At 45.5% G+C, this 26354-nt stretch overlaps 1 protein-coding gene across 12 annotated transcripts in view; it reads right to left on the reverse strand.

Annotated features, from left to right (window-relative positions):
- Positions 1 to 795: 795 nt before the first annotated feature.
- Positions 796 to 26354, reverse strand: part of CACNA1D (calcium voltage-gated channel subunit alpha1 D) — a 351834-nt gene continuing 326275 nt past the window's right edge. For 9 of the 12 annotated variants that reach the window (XM_072599051.1, XM_072599049.1, XM_072599046.1 and 6 more), the window contains 7 exons: positions 15660 to 15776; positions 14547 to 14914; positions 13333 to 13482; positions 12398 to 12561; positions 4274 to 4395; positions 3438 to 3758; positions 796 to 2948 (listed from right to left, as the gene is read on the reverse strand). In XM_072599051.1, the coding sequence (XP_072455152.1) occupies positions 2655 to 2948; positions 3438 to 3758; positions 4274 to 4395; positions 12398 to 12561; positions 13333 to 13482; positions 14547 to 14914; positions 15660 to 15776 (1536 nt within the window). In that variant the 3' untranslated portion in view covers positions 796 to 2654. Of the gene's footprint in view, positions 2949 to 3437; positions 3759 to 4273; positions 4396 to 12397; positions 12562 to 13332; positions 13483 to 14546; positions 14915 to 15659; positions 15777 to 18009; positions 25163 to 26354 lie in introns of those variants that run through there. The other 3 variants (XM_072599055.1, XM_072599054.1, XM_072599053.1) reach the window with 2 other exon arrangements.

Below are 26354 nucleotides of genomic sequence, written 5' to 3' on the forward strand. Positions count from 1 at the left end.
TCAGAACTGGATGTTCCACAAACATCTCAAACTTGACCTGTCCAAAACAAGACTATTTCCTACCCCTTTCCCCAAAAAAAACCCCAAACCCACATCTCTTCTACCTTCTTCCATCTCTGTCTAGGACATCACCGTCTCTCTAGTCATCCAGCTGGTATGAACTTGGTTATCCCCCTTGAGCCTTCACTTCACATGCCTAATCAATGACCAAATCTTGGTTCTACCTTGGCAACATCTCTAGAATCTGTTTTTTTCTGCCACTTGCCTGACACTATCCTGGACATTCATCAATCCAGGGGCTATTCCAACAGCTCCTGATGGGTCAATCTCCTTGCCACATCTTTCTCCATTCTGGGCTACTCTCAGCACAGCTGCCTAAATAAGCTTCCTAAGGTACATGTCTGACATCACTCACCTACTCAATGAACTCCAGTGGTTCCCTTGGTCTGGTACTGAAAGTCCTTCACAACCTAGGTTTCTTCACCCTACATTTCTAGCCTTGTGCTTTAGTTAAACGGGTCCTTTTGTGTTTAATTCATTTAATGTTCTGGTCTCTCATGCCTGGAATAAACCAGGACAGCAGCTTGGAATGTCCCCATCCCCAGTAAGTGGTGCGCATGGACCTACTGAAAATGGCTGGAAGGGAGGACTTGCCTCTGTGATGCATGGGGTGTCTCTCCCCACTAACCCACTCCCTTTACCCACCACCGTTAAAAGAATGTCCCTCCTAAATTTATCCCTGGTAAAAAGTTTTTAGTAAACTAGGTTCCCAGGTATAATAAAATTATTACACAGTTTTATTCTGAAGAGTATTTTGCATTTTAATACAAAATTATGTAGGTCAAGAAATAGTTCTTTTACAAACCTTAAGGTATTTGCCTGGATTTGTAATAAGAATGATTCAAGAAGAGGTCCGTAAGGTCTCCATTACAAAGTGTCATTATGTACAAAATGTCTGACTGGTTTTCTGTGTAGGATGTAAAAAAAAAAAAAAAAAAGAGCTGGCATTGCTTCCCATCCTTTGAGAGCAGGCACGACTGCTAAGGTACCTTGGCCAAGCCCGTCACTGTTTGAAGAAGAAAAGAAAGCCTTTGACAGTTTGAATTTACCCCAAACTGGCTCATAATCCAGCAATGGAGTTCCACTGCAGTGTAACCCAAATTTCAGCCCTCATTTAATTGCATAAAAACAAACCCTTTAAAGAGAACTCCCAGACCAGCACAAAGGGGAGAGGGGACAGAATGCTAGTTTTACATATCAGGACCTGTTCAATGCCCAGATTTCTATGTGCACCCTACTCTCTCCCATACAAGCAGCATAACTGGTCCCTAGGGGACATGGCTAGACATTGCATTTGCCTGCATTATCCTTTCTGTAACAGATATGCAGAAAGAGCCTCCAAGGTCGCCTGAAAAGACCCCGGCTATTATAAATGCTACCAGGTCAACCCAATGGGCTCAACCATCTTCAATAACTGCCACTGAGCAGAGAGGGCTACCCAAGAAATGTTGGCAACCCACCGTGGATTAGAAGGGGCACCGTTTCCAAGCAGACTGGCCTTTCCCAAATCTACGACTGCAAAGAGTCATTTTGTGCATATCTTATTTAAAGAGAGATTGGTACCAACTCAAAATATTTTAGAAAATCTCATTGTGTCAAGTTTCTTTGAACTCAAAATTCTGCTTTCTAAAGAAATTCACATTGAAGCAAAAAGAGGTGGCTCGGTTTAAATCCTCTCCTGTAGCTCTCTACATCCTAAGTAAAAATACAGGTAAGTATTCTTCCGTCTCAAGGATTCAGTGGAGAATCACAATAATTCAGATGCATGGATATTGCTGCAGCTCCATTATGGTACAATAATTACAAAATATAGACCATCTCTTTACAAATACAAATTAAAGTATGTTACAAGTCATGTACAGGAAATCTCTAGGATATTTCTTTAAACAAATGATCTCATCTAATGCTAAGTTTACCTGGTTGTGATTGCATTGGTAAGAATGCAGTTATTCCAGTGTAGATTTGCCCTTAATGTGACAGTCAGAAAACAGACTATCGCAATGATATTTTCCTATGTAAACTGGTGTTACATAACAGAATTGGGGGGTGTTTTCCCTTTTTGTACCTGTGATAGGTAGAGTCTGACATGATACATTTCAGAAGAGGATGAGAAATCAGGATACAATTTTGGGGGAGAGTAAAGAAGGGAGAGTTCAGATGGATATGGCCAGTTGGACACAGTGACTTGATATGCTAGAGGGCTGACAAGATAAGGACACGGCCAGCTGTGGCTGCATCACCTTTCATCCTTACCTACTGTGTGTGTGAGAGGACACACCGTGGCACTGACAAATGCTTATCACAAAAACCTCTCTCAAAGACAGTGGTGTAGATTTGAAAGACAGGCAAGATGTAACACTTAACTTCTTCCTCTCCAAAAGGGTGGTTTGAACCTGCTTTGGTTCAACAGGGCTGTTCCCCGTGAGGGACACCAGCCTCTGGGACAGAGACCTTTCCCAGGCAGACTCCCTAACAGGTTTATGGCTTCCTTGAAAGGGGCCTTCATCTGGACCAGTCAGATTAGCTACTGGCTGCCGCGAGGCCCTTTTTCACGCCACCCATTATTTACATTGCAGCAAGGTTCTCTCTAAACACTATAAGGTCGTGATGCATATCATCTCATCGGCCAAGTCCTCTTCATATCGACCAGGGTCTGCTTCCTCATCACTGTAACCGGGACCAAAGTCAGGAAATTCATCATCTCGTCTATTGAAAATGGGACACATGTCGCCATTGGCCCCATTGCTCACGCTGCCGTTCAGAAGGTTACTGGCTGCACTCTCCATCTCATCGATGGTCATGTCACAAGCATCAGCGATTTCATGCTTCGTAGCAGACACAAATTTAGGGTCCCTGGCATAGCGACCTAAGCCTTCCGAGATCAGGACCTGCAAAGCAAAGTATGACATGATTTTTGTGCACAGGGTAGGTGGCAAATTAGAAAGAGGTTGTAAGGAGAAACTCATGGGCTAATTTGTTACATTAAAAAAGAAACACGCTACTCAACACTACACCATTTAGACTTAGGAGAAAGCTCCAAGAATCCAGAACTGCAACACGGCTTAAAAAAAAAAAGCCCACTCACAAGGGCTGAGGAAAGACTTATTCTTCACCTACAAAGAACCCCCAAACAACTTCCAGAGGCCTGAGGAGGCAATGCTTTACATAGTCATCGCCTCTGCCTCCCTGAGGGCCCAGCAGAGAACTGATGCCTCATTTCATAGAGAAAGTCTCTCTGCTGGGCACCAAGAGACAGTTAGTAAAACAGCATGGCTGTCCTCCTGGCATTCACAAAGGCTCAGTACAGAGGTGCCTGAACATTTTCTGTGCCAGACTCCTTGAAAAGCCCATGGCTTAAATAATCGCTTAGTACTCACAGCTTCTACCAAGCTATCCGCACTTCTCTGTTTGTCACTGTGCTTGTGCCTGAAGTCACTGGGGATGGTCAGACTGGCTGGTGTGAATGTCCGATAGGAAATATCAGGGTCGTCTGTGTACCAGGAGCTCCGGTGTAAAGAAGGCAGGCTTCCATTCATCTGATCTAGGGAGTCTGACCGTTCTACTTGTATCAGGGGAGTATAGTAAGGAGTCCGGTCCTTGTATGGAGGGGTGGCTGGTGGAGTAGCCCATGACCGGGTTGAGTGACTTGGTGAGTATTTCTGAGCCTTACTAGAATCCAGGCCTGCAACTGCCATGATCTGAGGAAAGAAAGAAAGGCATTGGGAAGCCTTAGGATTCCTATAATGGTTAACCCTCATTGCAGATAATCCAGATTTTTTTTGTTTTCCTTTCTATGAAATGCAGTTACATCATCACTTATAGTGAGTCACAGTTTCACAGGGGAATCCAGATATTAAGGTTTTTAAAGGAAATGCAAAAAATAGGGCTCAGTTAAATTAAGAAACTAAGTTCTAGGACACTTGCTGAATCTAGGGGGAAACCCAGAATTTTTAGCTAGTGAAGAAGAGACCACCCAAGTAAATAACTGAGGGCAAACACTACTAGAAATTCTGGCACCATTACGCAGGGCCCACCACTCACTGGGGACCTACTTTATGCAAAGTTCCCTATCATCAGGAGCTTTGGGCAGGAATACAGAAGAAACGAAAGAAGATGGGACCGCGCTTCAGGGAGCTGTCAGGCTAGTGGAAAGGGGGCTCAGGAGGGGTGGGCCACCTTCTAGGTCTCATGAGTGTGTTGGGGAGGGTCTTACCTGCTGCTGCATCAGGTGTAAGGGCAAAGCTGCACGATGATGGAAGGAAGGAGACAGAGTGATCTCATCTTGACTGCTCTGCCTACGCAGGCACTCAAAGTTGAAGGATGACCTCCGATTTGCTGGGAAATAACAATAATATTTCATTTAGTCATGAAAAAGAGCTCAAGGAGTCACAGCCTAGCACTTCAAGCAAAGCAGACCCAAAGGAAATTACTGGATGTAACAGCGATGGATTCAAGAGGAGTAAAACTTGCTTTAATAACAATTGTAAACAATTATTAAGTCAACATTTAAAATATTTTAAGTAAAATTAAAACTATTAAACATAAACAACTAATAAAACCTCATTAATTCAGCAGGAAGGGAGGGGAGACGAGTTCTAGTTTCTGCAACAATAAATCAAGTTGTGGGGTATGTCCAAGGATCCTCAGTTTATCACTTCTGCATTGTACCTTAGGAGAAGACGGCCCTCAGAGGAGAGATGACCAAAGGCAGCGGCGCCGGAAGCAATGACAAGTCACAGTCATCCTCTACGACTGAAGCCAGTCTTTTCCCAGGCAGGAATTGACACCTGCATCTGGTGCCAAAGGCATTTTGGATGAACAGAAGACACAAATGCGCATCCTGGGTAGTGTATGGGCTAAAGTGAGTGTTTCCTACATACTGCTTCTACTTCTCGGTTTGTTTTCCTCTGGTTCTGTTACAGCAGGATCTTCCTCACTGATGAAAGTGGGTACGTGGGACGCTGGCAAATCCTGAGGAGGGTGCCATCCTCACCCCGAGGAGGTGCCATCCTCAACCTGGGGAGAAGGGGGGGGCTAGTGGGAACAGGCTGGGTCAAGATCCATCTGTGAGCCCTAAGAGGATCTTGGTGACCTGAGACTAGCTTCTGCAGGTCAAAAAGATTCAAACTAAGAGTTCAAGAGCTGCCATTATGTCCACTGCAGAGAGTCTCAGCAGTAAAGCACACTCCTAGTCACAGAACTCCTGCTCAAACATCTTCAGGGGCTCCTTAATGTCTGCAGGATAAAATCCCATCTCATCCCAGCATTCTAAGCTTACCATTAGCTGACTCCAACCTTTCTTTTCAGCTGTTTCACCCAGTGCCCCACCATCTATGCTCAACATTCCAAACTAGGCTCACTGTTGGGACCACATTGTAATTTAGAGGTGAAAGAACACAGGATTTTAAGTCAGAGGAATTGGGTTCAAATCCTGCTTTTTGCCATTTAATGTCTGTGTAACCTTGGACAAGTCACCGAAACTTTTCAGATATTATCTTATTTGACCCTCACAACTCTGTAAGGTGGGTGCTATTATTATCTCCATTTTACAGTTAAGGAAACTGAGGCAGGCTGGTTAAATGAATTGCTGGGGATCACACACAGCTCGTAAGTGTCTGAAGCAGGATGTGAATTCAGGTTTTCTTGACTCCTATGCTCTATCACACAACCTCACTGCTTGCCTTGCCTTAAACACTAAGGTTTCTTTCTATTCATGTTAAGACACCGTTGACTCACATACAGTTTGCAGCCCACAATTTTCCAGCGCAGGGCTGTATGGCCGTGTCTTCCCTGCTCTACAGACGCAAAGTTGAAGACTTTGCATATAAGACTTCATGATTACTTCTATCAAATTTCCTCCTATTTGACTTGGCCCCATTTTCTAGCCCATCAAGATACTTCTGAGTTCCCACTGTCTCCTCCCAGTTTGGGGTTATTTGCAAATCTGGTATTTATCAATTATATCATCCAGTTAAATGATTTAAGAAAGGGCCATACACAAATCCCAGACTCCTTCCAAGATAACATCGAATCAATGATTACTCTTCTGGCCCAGTCACTTGACCAGTTCCAAATCTACATAGGTGTACTAATACTTATTCCACACCTCATCACTTTCTTCTAAAATAACAACTTGGGAGGATTTATTAGTGCTTTGTAAAATCTTGGCAGAGTCAATCTTTGGCATTCCCTTCTTTAACCAGTCTAGTAGCCCTGTCAAAAATGGCAATCATTTTAGTCTAGCATGACTTATTCTTGATCAAGCCAAGCTGGCTCTCTGAAATCATCGCTTTCTATGTCGCCAACCACCCCTTTAAAGATGCATTCTAGAATTTTGCTGAAGTTCACAACAACATTTGCTATTTTTTGATCCTAATCATTCTCTGGTTCATCCCAGTCTTTCAAAGATATGAACTTGGTCTGCCAGCTGTTCCATGCCAGAGGAGGGTGTTCATCTGGACTGGCTGCCCCGAATTCATCAAGGGCAGCTCAGCACTCTTTCCTTCCTCACCATCCTCACATCTCATCTAGTTAATTATTCCGTCCTACTCATTTGAGCCCCCATCTCCCACTACTATTATCTCCTCCCTATTCCCACAACCACCACACTTATAGAGGTGCCCGCTGTGACTGATCTAAAATGTTGTAATCACCTTCTAACACAGCTTCTGGCCTCGTCCCCCTGCACGTCATCCTTCAGACTGTTCATCTCTATGAACAAGTAGGTCCTTCCATCTCCCTGCTCAAATCTTTTCAGCAGCTTCTGATTCTTCACCAAGTTTAAGAATGTGTTTGTGGCAGTCAAGGTCCCCTACAGTTCAGGGCTGCCTTTCTGCCTCATTCCTCCCACTACTCTATCCTGCAGCCAATCACTGGCCTCTGCCCTGTCTTCCTCTAGCCTTTGCTTCTTATTCACTTTGACTGGTGAGCACACTTCCTTCAGTGGATCAGAACTGCTGATATATCATCATGGAGAATTCTGTATGAGAGTTACTTTTACATGTGTCAGATCATCCCCGAATCTGTAAGCACCACAAGAGTAAGGACTGTGTCTTCTATGGACTAGCTATTTCCCCAGCCCCCGTCTGTGCTTACAGAGCAGCTACTCAGTGTTTACGGCACTGAATGTGCTGAATTCCATTCATGGCAACATCCTGCTTTCACAGCCCAAGGATCTCGAAGTTTTTACATTAGACTAAAATGCCTTTTTTACACAATAGAACTGATGTAGTTCCTGTCTTTGGCTCTTCCCCCTCCCTCGCCCCCAGGTCCAGGGACCAAGGCCCACCAGTTCTGTTTCTACAACTCCTTGTGCTGCAGTGCTGGCTCCTTTCTCTCCCTGTTGTCAAGCACTGCCTAGTCCAGGCCCTTCTCATCTCACAGCTAGATTGGTGCAAAGGGGAAGGGGGCATGAGGGCTGTCTCCATATCCAAAAGGCTGTCATATGGGGGTGGGTCAGACTTGTTCTTCTAAGCCCCAAAGGAAAGAATGAGGAACAATGGGTGTGAGCTGCAGAGGGAGATAAGGGAGAGCTCCTTCCTGATGGTGGAACTGACTGCCTTGGGTGCTCAGAAAAGGCTACACAACCCCTTATGGGCCAGTATAGGTCTGAGGTCCTTTCAGTTCTGAAGGTCTGTGGGCCTTGGAGCCCTGGGCTCACCTTAGGCCCTGAATTCTCATGGAGTCAGATATTTCTTAGTTGTGGGAGTCTGGGCAAGTCACTTAACCTGTCTGCCTTAGTTTCCTCAACTGTAAAATGGAGATAATAACAGTACCTACCTCTCAGAATTTATGTGAGGATTAAACTATATAATACTTGTAAAGTGCTTAGCACAATGCCTGGCACGAAGTAAGTGCCTCATAAGTGCATACTTCTTCCTTTCTACAAACTCCCTCCCTCCTTCTTCCTTCCCTTCCTTCCTTCCTTCCCTTCTTCCCTCCTTCCTTCCTTCCCTCCTTTCCTTCCTTCCTCCTTCCTTCCTTCCTTCCTTCCTTCCCTCCTTCCTTCCTTCCTTCCTTCCTTCCTTCCTTCCTTCCTTCCTTCCTTCCTTCCTTCCTTCCTTCCTTCCTTCCTTCCTTCCTTCCTTCTTCTTCTCTCCCTTTTTTCCTTCCAGAGGCTATTCAGTTAATAGCTGCTCCCAGGACCAGTGAATGAATGAGTCAGGTCTCTGCTCCTCACTGTGGCTGACCACCTGGGCAGTGCCCCTTCCTCAGGATTCTCAGGTCCTCCCAAACATCGCATCGGACATCTTTCTTCTCAGCACTGGGCATTGCAAACAGCCTTTCAGAGACTCTCTCTGGTTCCATTAAGATAGGGCAAAGGATAACAGATCTAGCACAGGAAGGACACTCAGAATTACAATTCTAATCTTCTTATTTTACAAATGAGGAAACTTGAGACTCCTGGAGATCATGTGACCTGTACAAGGTCACACAGAAAGTAAACAGTGTCAAAGGTGGGATTTGAACCCAGATTGTCTGGCTTCAGAGCAAGTGTTTTTGGGTGTCAAGCCTGGGGGTCTGAAAAGCCAGTCAGTCCATGAATCTTCATCACTCACCTCCTGTGTGCCAGGGAGTGTGCTACAAGTGCAGGGGCTACAAAGACAGGCCAAAGACACTTCCTGTCCTCAACAAGCTTATCATCTAATGGGGGAGACAACAAGCAAGAATAGATGGACAAGCTGTAGGATAAATAGGAGGTGATTCAGAGGTGGAAGGCATTGGAACTGAGAGGGGTTGGGGAAGCTTCCTGTACAAGATGGGATTCTGTCTGGGACTGGAAGGAAACGGGGAGGCAGAGATGAGGAGGGAGCACAGCCCAGAGCTGAGAAAGGCAGTGTTTTGTTCACAGGAAGCCCATCTCACTGGATCAGAGGGTATATACTGAGGAGTCAGGTGTAAGAAGACTGGAAGATGGGAGGAGGCTGCATTATAGAGGGCTTCGAATGCTGAATTGAGCATTTTGTATTTGCTCCTGGAGGTAACAGGAAGCCACTGGAGTTTACTGAGAGGGGCCAGGGTGTGGGGAGTTGAGGGGGTGACATTATCAGACCTAGGCTTTAGGAAAATCATTTCCATGGCTGAACAGAGAATGGACTGGAGTGGGGGAAAACTGGAGGCTGTCAGACCTCCCAGCAGCCACTGCAGTGGTCCAGGCGGGATGTGATGAGGGTGTGCACCAGGGTAGGAGAGATGCTGCCAAGGTGAAATCGACAGGCATTGGCACCGAGGGCCTGGGAGCATGGTGCAGCCCGCCCTCTGCAGTAAAAGGGGAGGGCGGAGGAGGGGGGGTTAGGGTGACAGATAACGAATGCGTTTAGGATGTCTATGAAAGGCTGCTGGACATGTGAAACTAGAAGTTAGGAGAGAGATGGGGGCAGAAAAGGTAGACTTGAGAATCATCAGCACGGAGATGATAATTCAGTGTACTAGGGGCTGATGAGATCACACAGGGAAATAATACAGAAAGAGAAGAGGGCCCAGGACAGGAGCTCTGGGGACACCCAAGGTTAGAAGGTGTGATCAGGAGGAGGATCCAGCAAAGGCGAAAACCACTGGAACAGACACACACCCTACACTAAATCTCAGCCTTGTTATGTCTATAACCTACCCCTCTTTAGTAAATGAGCAGATCCCTGCCCCTCTCTACTCCCATGGACTGTGAGAGGGAACTAGAAAGAACAGTGGACAGAGCACAGAGCCTCGGGTCTGAAAGACCTGAGTTCAAATCCAACCTCAGACATGTTTTGCCTATGTGACCCTGAGCAAGTCTGCCTCGGTTTCCTCAACTGTAAAATGGGGATAACAATCACACCTACTTCTGGGGCAGTTGTGAGGATCAAATGAGATAGTTGTAAAAGCGTTCGGCATCCTGGCCCACAGAAGGAGCATGATACTGATTCCCTTCCTTTCCACTCCGCATAAGCTCATATCCCATCCAGAGCAGTAATTTGGAGGACTGCACAGGTGATGGAGAGCATTGGACCTAGGAGTCTGAAAGACTGAGTGACCTTGGGCAAGTCACTTAAACTCTCTGTGCCTTAATGTCCAAATCTGTAAGAGGAGAGGATTCAGAGGTGTCAGTGACAGGAGGTCCCCCTTCCCAGCCTAGGTGAGGCATCTCCTCTTGCAGCTCTGTGAGGATGGCAGTGGAAGCCTTACCATCCCACTGAACAGAGAGAAAATGGAGGCTCAGGTCACAGGGTTAGTGAGGAAACCCTGGCTACTCCAGCCTGAATCTTTGGGCCCAAGGCCAACACAGCAAGACAATCTCAACCTCTTAGGATTTTGTGGTTTTAAAGTTTAAAGGGGAAAAAAAATCTAGAAGCTTCTTGTTTGATCACAGGGTGGACTAGATGGTTTGGTGACATTTGAAGAAAAATGTGAAGCAATAACATAAATAAAAAGGGTGCTCCTAAGCCCTTCACTGTAAAGAAGGGGATCCAGAGCTCTGAGAGAAAGGCAGAGGGGCCCTCCCCCCAGTCACCTCCAAGATCAGCTGGATCCTTCCACACCCAGGGAGCCAGACTCCTGGCAGCATGGCCCCAAGGGCTCAGGAAGCAGAGGGGGCTTGTCAGGCTCCCTCCCAATGACCCAATTTGAATTCCTACCCGGAAGAATCTCCTCCAAAGGACCTTCTGTGCTCTTATGCAAATTGACCCCAACTCTTTCACTAAACACCAGACCTGCTTTGGTTTTTTTCTGATTTCTTATTAACCAAGTGAAAGAGGCCCCTGCTTGGAAACCACAGTGGCCGGAGGGCCCTTCTGGACTCCTCTCCAGGCCTCTCCCACGCTATTCAGGAGGGCAGGAAGACAAATTTGTTAACAAATGTTAGGAACTGTAGCAATTAAATATTAATTGTGGAACTCTGCTTATGGGCTCCAGGGGTAGGTTTCTGCCCCAAGACTAAAATCAACAAACCTGCGACAGTTGTAACGGAAGATTCCTTCCCTTCTCACCAACCTTAGTTAGGTCTGGATCCATATGGGAAGCCAGGATTGCTCTGTATGTATGCGTGTGGGTGGGTGTGCACACATGCATGTGGCATATGTGTGGACAGTACATAGCTGTGTGGTATGTGTGCTGTGCATGTAGTGTAGTGTGTGTCCATGTGGGGCATGGGCAGTGTATGGTGGCACATAGATGTGTGATGTGTCTGTCTGTATGTGGCATATGTGTGGGTACTGGGTGGGGTGTGTGTGTGTGTGTATGTGTGTGGTATGTGAGGATGTGCACATGTATCCCAGGCACAGTCCAAGGCTTGCAATGCCTGTCAAAGGCCCCTTGGTGAGAGCAAAAGACAGGAGCAAACACTGTCCACCCTGCCTGTGGCACCATTGTGAGCCTGGAAGGCTGCAGAAAGCTGCTCTGGGTGCCCCGGGAGCTGGAAAGTCACACAAGGCCAAGGAAACTGACTCTAGTGTGAGACAGACTTGGCCTTTGGGTCAGGAAACCCTTGTAACAAGGCACTGGAGTCACCCATGGAATGGGTCACCTCTGCAGGTAGCCAAGTGGTCCTTACGGAGGTTTCACTTGTCTGGATGTTGGGGCGGGGTGCAGATTCCTGCCTAGGTTAGGCTTGGACAAGACAGGAACTATGGCATGGCCGCTGGCCTCTGATCTCTCTGCACCTGGCAGTGAGCACGGTCCATGCCTGGATGGACTGACATGGGTCCTATCCTACATCCCCAGAAGCTTCTCCCGTAAAACAGAGTTGGGCCAGAAGGTTCACTTCTCATGTGTGGAGGCTGTAATGGAGTTTGTTTTGGGTTGAAGTGGGGGGCTGAAGAGAATTATGGACTTATTCCATGGTGTCATTTTATGGTATGGGAGGAGGGCTGCTGATTTGGGGCTCAGAAAACTTGGGCTTGAGCTGAGAACTTCACTCTTCCTAGCTGTGTGACCCTGGTCCACTGCCTTGACCCTGGCCCACTGCCTCAACCTTGTCACAGAGTCAGAGCTAAAAGCATCCCCTGTGAGGCTGGGGCAGCTGTTCCCAGGCAGGGGAGCTGCCAGCAACCTCCTTTACACTGAAGATGACCGTGAGGTGGGGAGAGATGACCCAGATGGATGAGCTCAGGGCTAAGGCACGCAAGTAGGAAACAAGGGGGAAAAGAGGTGAGAAAGAAACCAAAGGAGAAAGAAAAAGGACAGGGAAGAAAGCAAGAAAAGAAACCATGCAGGGGTGGCTCCACGCCTCTCTGGGGGACCCTCTCTGAGGCTCTTTTGTAGGCCCCAGGCTCTGGGAAGGAGAGCAGCTCTCCCAGCAGGCTACAGAGGAGACAGCAGCAAAGGCCAGGAAGCCCTTCCCCACCCCCACCACAAAGGGTCTCACATGTAGGGGTAGGAGGCAGCAGTCGTCTCCTCGGAGACCTCTTGGATTCATAGCAGATGGGTGAGTCATCCTCCTCCAAGAAGCTGTGTGGATGATGATAACCCCATGGCCTCTCAAAGTCCAAGCTGTTGCCTGGGCATCTGTTATAGAACTCGTAGGCTTGCCTGGGTATGAAAAATACACTAAGAGAGTGAATAAATAAGAGCCTCATCCAGACAGCAGAACAACCTGCCCTGCAGGCCCAGCTCTGTCTTACGGAAAGGCCAGGCTGGTCCTCAGAGCACTATTGGGTCCTGGGGCTCCTCTCCACGCCTTCTACTAGGCTCATTTCAGGGAGAGTGCTAACAAAAGCCTCTTTTTCCATGAAAACTGAGGCACAAGAAATGGTCACAGCATCCTCCCTCACTCAGTTTCATGCTGCTCTTTTAATGGTCTGTGGCCGAGCACACACTTCATGTTTTCTGATTACCTTCTATTTGGGGGGAATGCTATGCTAGGAAAAAAAGATAAATTGGCCATAGAAGGCTGGGGGGGAGGTGTCAAGCATGTCTGTCTGCCCCTTTCTGAGGACAATTCCCACCTCCCCCTGTGCCCAAGCTTCAGAGGTCCTCCTGCCCCCTCTGTGTGACTCTCCTGGACCCAAAGCTGCCTGGCTGCTACTGTCCAGTGTGAAACTGTTCCCTCTTCTTAAAAACGATCCATGAAGTTCAAAATGCTGCTTGAGAAGTTTTTACTGTCCCTGAAAAATCTCCGAAGCATTGCACAGCCCCAATGTGGGGGGAAGGCCTAAAGGCTCCCTCCCCTAGGCCTCTCCCTTCTCCTCCCATTCACGGTCCCAGGGCCTGAGCGAGCTCTCTGGTGCTGCTGTTCCCTTGGTCTCAAGAGGGGGGCATTCTGGGAGATCTCATCTGGGCCCACAGTGGAAGTGAGCTCACCTGCTCCCCACCAGCATACAGTCGTCCTCATAGTACTCATCACCACTGAAATACTCCTGCTCCTCCAAGCAGTGCTGCTCCCTGAAGTAGTCATACCCCTCAGAGCCTTCCCGGCAAATAGTAGGGAGCTGCCCGTCACCAGAATCAGACCTACAGTCAGGAAAAAGTGGGGTGAGATTGGACTTGCATCAGTGTAGTGGAGCAGCCTGCTAAGTTGATCAGCACACACACGGCCAGTCAGTGTATAAGTGTACTAGTGCTCACCCCCCTCCTCCTGTATCCTCTGCTCCGGACAAAGGTGAATCTAGTTTGTCACACCCTAAGATCCCTAGACAGGAGCCACCAGAGCTAGAAGCTGCTCTTGAGCCTGCCCTTATCCATGCAACACTGAGAGCTCAAGGAAACCAACTTTTTCATTCACAGCCCCCAATTTAGGCCAATGGTGCTTCCTAAGTGACTGGTGCCCACCTTCTGATCCCAATGGTCTAGGGGCTGACCCCACTTTGTGAGCACTCCAGGAGAGCCTTCTGCCCATCCCTGAGGCATTATGGAGCCATCTGGATGTGTAGAATGGGGAACTGGCATCCCCATAAAACCCAGGTCTCTAAGAACTGGGTCAGGCACACTGTCGGTAACCCCAGGCAGATCTGGGTGGGTGTGAAGTTCCCTTTCTACAAAAAGGCAGCCATTTATTTGCCACGTAAGGTCCTGAGTTACAAAAGCTTTCTTGATAATTGGTTCAAAGGAATTCTTTCTGTCTTCGCATTTAAATAACCCAGTTCTGACACTCAGACATCACAGCACTTGACACACATTTTGGGGAATGGGAACATACCTAGTGTAAGTTTCGTAATAGCGGGTTCTATCCAGGAAAGGCATAAAATATGGAGGGGAAAACAATGTAATCAGATAAAAGTAAAAATTCCCAACAAAGGTTATGAAAATGTAGGTATGCTACCTGCCAATCAAGTCAACAGAACTGGGGCAGATGGAGAGTTCTTTAGGGAAACTACAGGAGGTCACATAACAGAAACTCTCTTTTTCCACTAAGGCTCAGAATACTTACACCTTCCTATTTTGTTTGTAATGCTTCTCAACCCTAAATAGCAACTGGCAACAGAAAGTGGGAGAAGAGAGGACAAGGGAAAGGAATCAGGTGGGACAGGCTACGGGTGGGAGGCTAGGCTACTAAATGCAAATACATCAAAGGTTACCTTGTGATACTTGACCTTCTTTGAGGCGCATGCTCATGCTTGTGGTGTGAATGATACCCATTTTCAGACACATGCTCAAGGTTTCCAATGCTGGGGTGCTTCCCGTTAGCAACTTTGGACATATTGGCATTATTGAGATTGGCATTTGTTGAGTTGGGAACTTGCTTTCCTATGGAATTATGGTTATGATGGTTAGGATACACCGAATTTCCTGCTGGAGGAAACATTGGGTTCTCAGTATCGCTTGCAGATGGAATTGAAGGCCTTTGGACATGCAGGGGACGGTGGGTGGTATTTGTCTGCTGAAGGGAATCTCTCCTATCACTAGTGACATGATTGACATGGTTTCCAAACAAGGCACCATTTCTCTGCAAAATAATGGGAGACAATACCAGGTAATTTAACACAGCATTTGGCACAGGCAGGCTAGCCACGTTAGGTTATTTTTCTTTCTTTTTACATGAAAAAGTATTCCACTAAAATTCTACAGGATCCCTGAGATGAACAAAAGATTGTGAGTGTCTGAAAAATCCATGTGAATGTGCCAGCAGGGTGGATGTCCTTCCCCCGGACAAGTGTGAGGTCGCCAGTGCTCAGAGATGGGAAGTAGGGGCACTCCCTGGCAATGCAGGCTGCCCTAAAGAAGCCCATCCCTAACCCAGAGAGTGTCACACCCATCTGAGGCAGGTGGCAGCCTTCGGGGAGTGGGCAATGGATGGAAGCTCTAGGCTATGAACCAGGCAGAGACTGGCTGTGTCGTGCATGGTGCAGGATGGCAGGGATGCAGTGACGGAGGGAGCTGGTCACATCCAGGGCATGGGTCGTGCTTCTCTCTGGAGGCCAGAGGGGAGCTTCTCCAGCTGCTTTTGAGGTGGATGGGAGGAGAATGGAGCTGGTGGGGACAAGGCAGGGATGGTCATGGAAGTGCTATGTGTGCCTAAACCTATATGTTTGTGCCTCAGCATGTTTTGTGTGTGTTACAACTGGTCTGAATTTGCACAGGCTCACATTGGTAGCCCAAAATGAAGTCTTAGAAGCACAGACTTTGAGAGTTGGAAGTCCTGCTCCACAATTTCCAAACGGACAGTATAGAGCTGTGTTTTGAATAATTACTTTGAATACATCTTCCTCTTCCTCTTTGTTTTTTTCCTCAGGTTCATCATCTTGCAAATCACATGATATAGCGCGACGGATTTCTGGCCCAATATCATGAAGGGTCCTTAATCCTGCCTAGATCAAGGAGAACAGCAGAAGAAGTTAGATAGCCCCCTCCCCCTGGCTCAGGCTGACTTGGGTGACTAAAGTTTGGATATGGGCAGCTCATGGGTTTGCCATCCTCAAGGGACACTGCTCATTCTTGGCACTGCCAGTCCTTTAGAAGGGCAGAAGAACATTACAGCCCTTGGCCATCTCCCCAGCCTCTATGTGATGCAAGGATAACATCCTAGCTAATTTTAGGACTGGAAACTGATGAAGTCTAAGAAGAGAAAGAAACCAGTCAACAAGCTGGCTTTGGGGCCTGCTGCTGCAGCAAGGTCCTTTCATTAGGTGAAGGGGGAGGCATTGCATCTGCTGCAAAGCAAATGAAGGAAGAGGGCCATGTGTTGAACAGGAACCAATCAGCATACTTGGGTTGAAAAAGTTGGGTTTCTGCATTTTCAGAGTCCTGGCTCAGCTTACTAGTATGTCTAGAAAATTCCCAAGGCTGGGTTTCAGCATCACTGAGGCCCCAACCAACTAAATGGATGTGGTTCAAGATGAGTAGTATTGTTACCTGGTGAAAAAGGCCACTTTTGGAGTCAGGAATACTGGGGCTGAAGTAAGTCACTAACCTCTCAGTGATTCAGATAGTCTCTAATTTCTAAGACTGATCCATCTGAAGAAGTTCCCCACATGGTGAGTTCCTTACACTTAGGAAATCCCAAGTCAGGACCAATAAAGAGATCAAAGGTCCATGTAGTAATGGTTTTCCTGTGTCCCACTTCCTCCATAGGTCATCAGTGCATGCACCGGTGGCTCCCACAAACCCTGGTTTCTGACTCTGCTCAGAAAGATGCCAGATGACCCCAACCTTGAACCCATAAAGCTTATGGGAGGCATTGTAAGATGTCAAATAGAAGGACTACTGCATTATCTCTGGCAGGAGGGACTAAGTGGGGAAATGTCACATGTGGCAATGAACCAAATGGAAGTATTTCAACCCCAAGTACAGAGGCATATTTAGGGACTATACCTACTTTTTCGCATTTTTCCCTAGGAACACTATCTCCCACACATAGAAGAGATGGCTCTTCCTTTTCCCCACTCCTGAAGCCTTCTGATGCTTTGGGTCTTTACCTACAACCCTGTTATCATTTATCTGCCTCCTGGAGACCTCTTTAAAAATGAAGCTGGGCGTACAGCACTTAAGTGTGCATCTAATGTTTGGAGAATCAGAACCGTCTGCAAATGAGGATGAGGCCACATGGCAAATCTTCAGGGTAGAAAGTCACTTCAGTCAGCTGTCTGGTGTAGGAATAGGGAGACGGACACAGAGAATATGCCTCGGTAAGGCAAGGGGCACTGTATGGCCAGACGACAGCCAATGAGGAGGTTGTTTGGATGCTTATCACCTGCCTTGGCCCTGATCTCTCCTGCACTGGCACCACACGAGTGACTTTCATTTTTTAATGACTTTCATTTTGTAATTGTAGGGATTTGCCAATGGATTTTTAGTGAAGCAATTTACCCTGAAAGGACATGAGGTCTCCAACAGAACACGGAGAGCAAAAGCAGTCCATCAGAGCTGTTCTTGGAAGAAGGACCCTAAGCTCCTTCCACATTAGGTGGTGACTGAGAGAAAGGATTGGCAGGAATTAAAGCCTTAAGGCTCTCAGCATCAAATATTCTGGTCTGGGCAAGGGCCCTAAAGCCAGCATGACAGTGTTTTTCCACAGGCTCTGCTTCTAACCTTTAGTGGACTTTGGTTCCAGGTAGGACCCACAGATATGCTGATGACAGTTGTCAAGTCATGTGACTCTTAGCTTCATAATAACTTCTCTGCTTATAGACAGGTAAGGGAGCCCAATCTCATGATAAAATAGTCACATTCTTATACAACAGGGCTGGAGGTATAAGGACATAAAAACCCAGAATACAATCCAGTCCAAAACATTCTAAAATTCAGCTTGGAATCTTTGAGAGGGCATTTGTTTACAAAAAAATGGAAAGGAAGAGTTTGGAAGGTTTGAATTCTTCATCAAATGAAGGAAGAAAGACTCCCTTTTCAGTGGAACAGATACAGAAGTGTGCAAAGCTGGGACAGATGCCTGTGCTTGTGTCTCTAGGGGAATAAGTTCATGTTACAATCAGTCTGCTCTACGTGCTTTGGTGAATTATGAATGCCCTTCTGCAGTGCAGGATGGGATGGCTTAGGTTCCCTTTACATTTCATAATTCAACTCATTGCACTAAGTTAGAAAATAATAAGAGAAATAGAAAACTATTTATTTGAACAAATTTTTGACATTGTCCTATGCTGGTTGGTTTAGCATTTCACTGAAACACACAGAGTGATTAACAACATAATTGCATAAGAAAATCAAGACTGTCTCCAATTGTCTCCCCCCCCCCCACCCTGTTCAATAATACACAAGGTTATGAGTCAATCAACATGTTAATGCGGTGCAGCCATGTTTCATGAGCTGGGACAGGGCCTACAATTGGTTCAGGACAACACAGATCATGAGTAACGTTGGGTGGGGGACAGAGACATCACCTTCAAAGACAAATAATGGTACAGTATTTGTTGAAGAGACATTAAGATGGGAAAAGGCATCTCCCTATCCAACAACAACAAGAACGAAAATCTAGAAAACATTATGACCCCGTTTTCTCCACAAGGAGTCAAACAGACCTTTCGAGATACTGGCATTTCTTCACCATTTGAAAAGAATCATACGTAGGGGTGGAGGAACACAACGAACGGGACAATGGCTCTGTCCTCAAATTTAAACTGAGATAAAGGCTAAATATCACATCCTGAATTGATTACATATGACAAAAAGTGTTGAATAATTTCATATCAATCAGGCTAAATGGCTTAGGCTGTTCCCCAAATTCTCAACAACTTCTAACTCCAGGAAATACAGAATACTGCCTTAAATTGTGCAAGAAAATTGCTTTCTTTCTATGGCTAACCTAAAAAGGGCCATTTTTCTTTGAAATAGAAACTTTATAACCAAGAATAATTTTCTTATTTTCCCATATTTTACATACGTCTAATGGCAAATATCATTGCAATAAAAATATTTTCAAATCTCATTAGCCATTAACCCTGCATAATTAAATCTAATTAAAAACATTTCATTAACATTACAGTCATGATTTTAAAGAAACATACAGTAGGTATAAAATATTCTATGTATAAAGACAATAGTGACTTAGTTTGAACATGTCCAATCCTATAAAATTGTAAACAGTTTCAAGCTTCCTGTTTGTTTTTAAATGCTAGATGTTCTAATAAATCATTAATAAACTATTTTTAAAAGGAGAAAAAAAAAACAAAGAAAAAGCTGACACTTCTAGATTCCATTTACTAGAAATGGGGGAAACTTTCCCACTCAATGCCTAAGACACTTCCAAACAAGAATGTCACTACCCTTTCAGAAGCAATGGCATAGAATAATGATTCTGTCCATCAAATGGGAATACTCACTTAGCTCCTGAATAATCACTCTTGGCTAGTTCTCAGATTTTCATTTTTGCCAGTCTGTGTACTTTGAATATTGAAGCTATACCCTGGAAAACTACTGGTCGTTGACAATATCAAAGACTGTGTATTTGGTCACTTACACAGCCATTAAAAATTATGCAAGAATGCTTTTAAAAGAAGGATCAGGGTGAACCTATGCCATGGCAGTGACCACAAGACAAAGTGCTCAAGCCTCGGATGGTGCAGCTCACGAGATCGCTGCTGAGGCCCTTCAGGAAAGAGCACATTGGTGTCTGACAAAGCCACCATTCAGTCTGTGTTCAACAGCCTGATCAAACAAGTCAACATGGCATATTTATCCTTCAGTGGGTTTCTGCCATGTCTACTTTATAGTTAACAAGATGAAAATGAGGAATCTGAAATGACTATTGTCAAACAAACCAGCTCATCTGAAAGTCACTGTTTTCCTTCTCTTCTAGTTGATGGAGAATTCATGGATATACCCTACATTTTGCAAATGTTTTTCCTCCAAGGGAGATGTGATTGTAATCTCATTTATTTACTTTGTACAGAATGAGTGGGGATGGAGCTCCTCCCCATTATTCATTTCCTTGTCAATATTCATTTCCTAGCTAAGTGCAAGGTTAACTCAAATGTCAAGACTAAATTGAGTTATAAGTTATTCTTCCATGTCTCTGGATGGGGCTCAGCTTTATAAATCAAGTAATATTTTATCATTCTACATGGGAAGACAAGGGAGCTGCCTGAACATGAGTGTCTTTCTTTCCTTTCTCAGATTCTCCAACAGCAAAGCAATCCCTGTGTTGGAAGAACTTAAATCTTCATTGTAATTTGTGATGCTAGACTCACAGAAGGACTTATTAATTTCCTGACACCTTCACAGAATAGGCTCTGCAGTATTTACTCTCAATGTCCCTAGAAATGCAAAGTCAACTACTAATAAAGGTAATATGCCGGGTACCATGATGGTGGCGGTGGGGCAATCATTACTCACTCTCACAGAAATCTGGAGTATCTTACTTTTTTTCAGTGTTTTTTACAAAAACCTCATCTCACTGGATCTTTATGACAACCCTGCAATGTAGATGGATGAGCTATAATCCCCATTTCCCCATTTTTCATCTGAAGAAAGTGAGGCTCAAGGAAGTTAAAGGATTAGCCTGAACTGATGTGTCAAAACTAAGACTTCAGGAATCTGAACTCATAGTTCTGGGCTCTTTTCACTACATTTTCATCATGCCACTGCCTTCATCTTCCATAACCCAGGAGAGGGGCATATTATAAGAATCAGCTGAGAAATAACTTTTGTATAGTAGGAGAAAATCAAAAAATAAAAGCTCAGTCATGAGATCCTTATAGCTTGGAATTCATTAGTCTTTCAACAGAGCTTTGGATGAATCTTAATGCTATGAATGAAAATGTTTTCAGCGCAAATTAATATATTCAGGGATAATGTCTAATCTACTCAAAAGAATAATATTGTAATGACAATGGATTCTTACCTATTCATTAAAGCAAATCCCCTCCATGACAACAGTATAGCTACTAAATGTACATATCTTTGAAAATATTTTATATTTTCAAATTTTTACTAATTTAGAGAAGTCCTTCTCCGACTTGTTCAAAAGCAATAAAGTCCAACTATATCAAAAGTTAGCTTTGAATGGGCCCCATGGGACAATGTCAAGATGCTTCCATTTACCTGAGCAATACGTGAGTGGAAGGGGGTAGTTAATAGTACAGGTTCTTTCTAAGTAATAAATATAAAAAGATGAGGCTGCAGGTTCCTTGCCTTAAAGGAGATCCTGTCCAAAAGGTGCCTCCCTAGTAGAACTGCCTCTCCTTACAGAGGCAGAGCTACAGCTCCTATGTTCTCCAAGGTCTTCGGGGACACCAGTGATGGGGATCCCTGTCCTGGTACATGGGAAACAAAGGCATCAACATGATGAAAATGGAGTAGAAAGAGCATGGGACAAGGAGTCCAGACCCTTAGAGTCCTCGTAGAGGAGGGTTCTCCATACCAGAAACACCTCACCTTTGGAAATGATCAGGGTTTGGGTTGTCCAAAGCTTGCCCCAATCTGGCATTCCATGAAACATCAGAGCAAAGCCCTCTAGTTTTCACCTTTGCTAGCACCAGGACATACAGGAAAGAGAAAAGATTTATCCAAGGGAAGATACACATGGTCACATAGAATGTTGAGGCTTACTCTCTAGCTAAATAATGTGGGTTCTGGCCAGACCTGAGGCAAGGCATTTGTGCAAACTGGGCAAGGTTTATAAAGGATGCCCTTTGTGTTGCTCTGATCTCTGGAATTGAGTCTTGACAGTAGAACAGGTGAATTTTTCATAGAGTCACAGAGATTTGGAGCTGGAAAGGACGTCACTAGCCATAGAGTCTAAACTACACTTAAAAGGAATCCCTGACACCTGGCTCTTTATGAAATATACTTCTATGCCATAGTGCGCCCCGTGGTTGTCACTGAAATACAGGCATTCACACACAGTAATACTGAAAGCTGCCCCTGACTGTGCCCTCTGAAGGGTTCTCATGCAGGTGACCACTTATCATTCCTATCCCAGAGCATTAGTGCCACCATCTAAGTCATGAGGCTGGAATTATATGCCAAGACTGATAAGACGTGCTTGGTATGTAAAAACATCATCACAAAGGAAAAATGGAGAATGACAGGACCATATTTTTTTTTGGCACTAGTGTGGTAGGAACTGTTTTCTCTTTCCCACTGTATAGGTTTCCTTTTCAACAAATGTTGAACATAACTGCTATCTTCAATGAGTTAAAGCTTCATACAACAAAAACAGTACACAGTTAAATGTATCCATTAGAAATTAGCTGATATTCACCATTGCTCAGAGAAATATTGGTCAGTGACCTGGGAGGGGGAGGGGGCAGAGAGCCATACAGTTTCTTGAATATTGACTATGTCTTGAAACCATGGACTTGGGTTTCTCATAGTAAAGGAGAAAGTTTTTAGCTGAAACCATTTTTCTATGTAGGTTGTACTATGTAGTGTAGCAGTACACTAACAACCAATGCCCAGTGACACAGACCCTACTGCTGCTGAGCTCAAACTGAGTTTTCTCCAGTCCTGTGTCCCTTACAAGCCAAGGTCTTAGACAAACCTCACAATGCCCATCTGGCTTTGGCTCCTGACAGGAGCCAGAGCTGTTCCCTAGAATACCACAAGATTCAAAAGGAACAAGAACCTTTTGGAGTTTCCTTCAAACAGTTCTCTAAGTCTCATCTAGATGGTTGCCATTCCTTGCATGTTTTAATTAAATTTATTTACTGACTTAGAAAGGCCATGAAAAACAAGTCATGCACATATTACAGTTCTAAGAACTTTCTTTGGAGGCTCAGAAAATCCTGGACCACCTTTAGCAGGACTTGGATCAAGTAGGACAAAGTCAGGGCAACCCTCTGAGTCTCAGGAAAGGAGAGGCTTTAGTTTCCAAGACAGTAATATTGCAGTGAAATTCCCCTGGCGAGGGTGAATACACAGGGCGGTCTACAATTGACATGTATGGCTTGGTTCTTCTTACATGAGTTGAGGCACCTAATACCCAACAGGCGTGTGCCATGAAAAGGTGGTTTCATCATCACTCCAATGGAAGAATCTCAGCAATCCCATGCTCAATAAGCTTCCTTGCCTTAGCAAATATGGTGCCATGTAAAGGGGTCACAGCCAATTTCTAAGTTCACTCAATGTCCTGGTAGAACTGCAGACCTAGCCCAAGCATGTCAAGGCTAAGTTACAAAACCATAACCTGGAGCCCTCCCTGCCACATCAGTTATGACACCAAATCCCAAGGTCAGGGAGGAGGACGTCAACTTAGGCCAGTTCCATTTTAAGGTCTCAGACTGGCTATACAGGAAGGGGGCACCATCAATCATCTTAATCCTGTGGTGAGAATGAGAAGGCTAGGCTTCACTCAGACAACATCCACGTGAGTATGGAGGTCAATGGGTAAATATTCTCTTCCACTCTCCTACTCTCTAGGCATTCTCATCTGCTGCCCAACTGGGCTGATGGTTCTTTGGAAGACTGCACTTGCATGGGGTGAGGACTGATCTTAGGCTCAGTCTTACTTTTCCCCCTTCATTAAGTGGCTCTTCTCCTTATCACATGTATTACCTGCTTGTTCCACAGAGGGGTCTCCCCTCCATGTGCATCATCCTTTTCTGTAATGGGACTTCCTGGAAGCCCAGAGGGGTGTCCCTCAGGGCAGAATCAACCTCAATCTTGCCTACTCAAGTCCACACTCAGTACTGCTCTCTGCTTGTTACACTGCAAGAATCACCTGAGCACACTGACAAGGAGATCTGAGAGGCCTTCACTCTTTCTGCACCATGCACACTCCAGCTTGTGAGCAGCAAAGCTGCATGATACTAACACCTGACCTGGGCCTGTCAGACTCACCATCTGATGCTGTGCCGGGCAATCTGCACATCGTTACAAAGGACTGGAGGACCCTGGGACTATGTAACACCATTGCCTTCTCTTTTTCTTCTGCTCGAGAGGTACAATCACCTCCGTGTTCGGCAGAATTCTGTGACTCTTAGAAATGGAAAAAGCACCTTTGTGGGGGCCCTCGGTGTGTATCTTTGTGCCTCTTGGCTAATTCCTAAACCTAAAAAGGGGAGATGCTCCCTTACTTTGTGGATGACAATGGTTTAGGACAGAAAAAGGACTTAAATAAAAACAAAGATTTCTCAAAGTTCTGGTAGTAAACAGGCATACATTATTATTAGTCTATTCTTAATAATAAGCATTTATACTTTCAAAAGTACAGCTTTACAGTCAGTTAGCTATTCCTCACAACACCCCTGTGAGGTAGGTCAATATTATTATCCCCATTTTACAGATGGGAAAAACTGAGGCACAGAGAGGTTAAATGTCTTGCCCAACGTCAAGCAACAAATGAGTGCTAGAGCTGGGATTAGAACCCAGGTTTCTTGACTCCCCGATGTCCTTGAACCTAGACCAAATGCCCCCAAGAGGCATCCACATAAGTGGCTGAGGCTGGATTAAAAATGAACAATGTTCGATGGCATTTACGTGTTGTGACATTTCCTATGGAAACAAGATGAAACCTGAGGTGTCGCCTTTATCTTTTTGGCGCGTAGGTATGTGCGCATGTGTGTTTGTGGGTATGACTTAGGTGCATCTGCATTTCCTTCCCTTAAATAGTCCCCCTGGGGTCCATAGTGGATGATAGCACAGGAGGATCCCAGATGAAAGGTAGATCGTGGCAAAGAAGTCTACAAAAATAGCTTTGTCAGCTCAGGCCAGGGTGGCCCACCAGTCCTCAGGAGTTCAAGCAAACTAGGCATGAAAGACTCGAGAACGTCATCATCTGCCCATCCAAAGCAGACACGTGTTGGATCATTTTGAGTGTGTGCGTGTGTGCGCGTGTGTGTATGTGTGTTTGTGTGCGCGTGTGTGTGTGTCTCTCTCTCCTTCCCCTTACTGGCCAGCTAGCTTCTGACACTGTGTTCATTTTTCCTCAGGCCAGCTGTCCTCCCCCTGCCCCCTTTTCTCTTCTCTCCCAGGGTTTCTGCTCTGAAGAGCAAAGCTATTGAGCCTTGCATTTTTTTTTTTAAGGAGTAGCCATGTGCATTTCCGGTGGCTGTGGTTCCCACAGACAGATGCTGCAGCACCGTTTCCCACCTCCCGGATGATTGGTTTTCTTGGAAGGGATCAGACTGTGGATGTGGGTGTTGTGTTTTGTTTTTTCCTGGCTTCTCCTGAAATGCCGTTTCAGTAGAAATAAGCCCGCTTGAGCCTTCTCCCTTTCAAGGCCTTAGCCACAACTGCCTTCCGGCTAACGAGTGTGGTGATGTAGCTCAGGTAGAAAACGCTAAAGCATCCGTTCAAGCATCTGAAACAAACGAATCAGGCAGTGAAATCTCATCTTTTAGTATTGGTTCTCCTCTTAGGGGAAAACGACTGCTTTGTCTTTAGATGGGACCATGCTTTAAAAAAAAAAAAGAAGAAGGAAATAAAGACCCCTACATTGGAGTACTAGGATGACTAGACAGTAACAGGCAGCTGGGTGCCACGGGGGTCTGTCCTGAGCAAAGGTGCCTCCTTCGGGAGACATGATCAGGATCTTCAGCTAGAGAGGCCTTTCAGGGAGAGGCACTGACTTCTCATGATGTCACCAATGTTCCCTCTGCCTGCCTAGCTCACCAAAGGCCAGCCACAGTGGAGATTCCATCACACAATCTAACTTTGTATAGGCAGCCGGAAGGGTCTCCGCTTGAGACCCAACTTCAAAACAACACCCCAGTGGGGGTTCTCTCCTTAAGACAGTCTTTCTACTGCCTTGTGTGGGCAAGGGACAGACAGCGTCCTCAGATCCTGTGAGACAGCACATCTTCTGCAGAAAGGAAACTCTTGGATGATGTAGGAAAGTACAATAACCAAAAAAACCAGACTCCCAAAATCCCAACCCAAAAACTTTCACAAAATGCAAACAAAACTTTTCAAGCTTTGATAAATCTTGTTACCCCCTCCTCTTTACTCATTCATGATTTACAAAATGAATTCACATCTGGATATTGCATTGATGTTCTTGTATGGCAGGTTACCAATACTGCGAAATGGACGGAACATGGTTGAAGCAACAGCCAAGAGTCTTGACTGATGAGCTTATTGGCTCCTAAGGAGCCCAGTGGATCACAAATGCAGCAGCAATGGAGGCCAGGCAAAAGCGGAATAAGACTGAATGGCAAGTGCAAGGTGGGGACAGAAGAAAGGCCCAACTCATCCTCTCTCTCTCTCTCTCTCTCTCTCTCTCTCTCTCTCTCTCTCTCTCTCCTCTCTCTCTCTTTCTCTCCTTTCTCTCTCTCTCTCTTTTTCCTTCTTGGTCCCAGGGACTTAAGAAAGGGGTGTTATTCATGATGATGATGATGATGATGATGATGATGATGATGACGATGACGATGGTGATGGTGATGATGGTGATGATGATGATGGTGAGGAGAATCAAAAACAATGGAAACTGCACATTCATCCAGGTTCCCAGATGACTCTAGGAGGCACAGCTTCTACCCACACGCTGATCCAGG

The sequence above is a fragment of the Notamacropus eugenii genome, chromosome 3, assembly GCF_028372415.1.
Source record: "Notamacropus eugenii isolate mMacEug1 chromosome 3, mMacEug1.pri_v2, whole genome shotgun sequence".
Taxonomy (NCBI): domain Eukaryota; kingdom Metazoa; phylum Chordata; class Mammalia; order Diprotodontia; family Macropodidae; genus Notamacropus; species Notamacropus eugenii.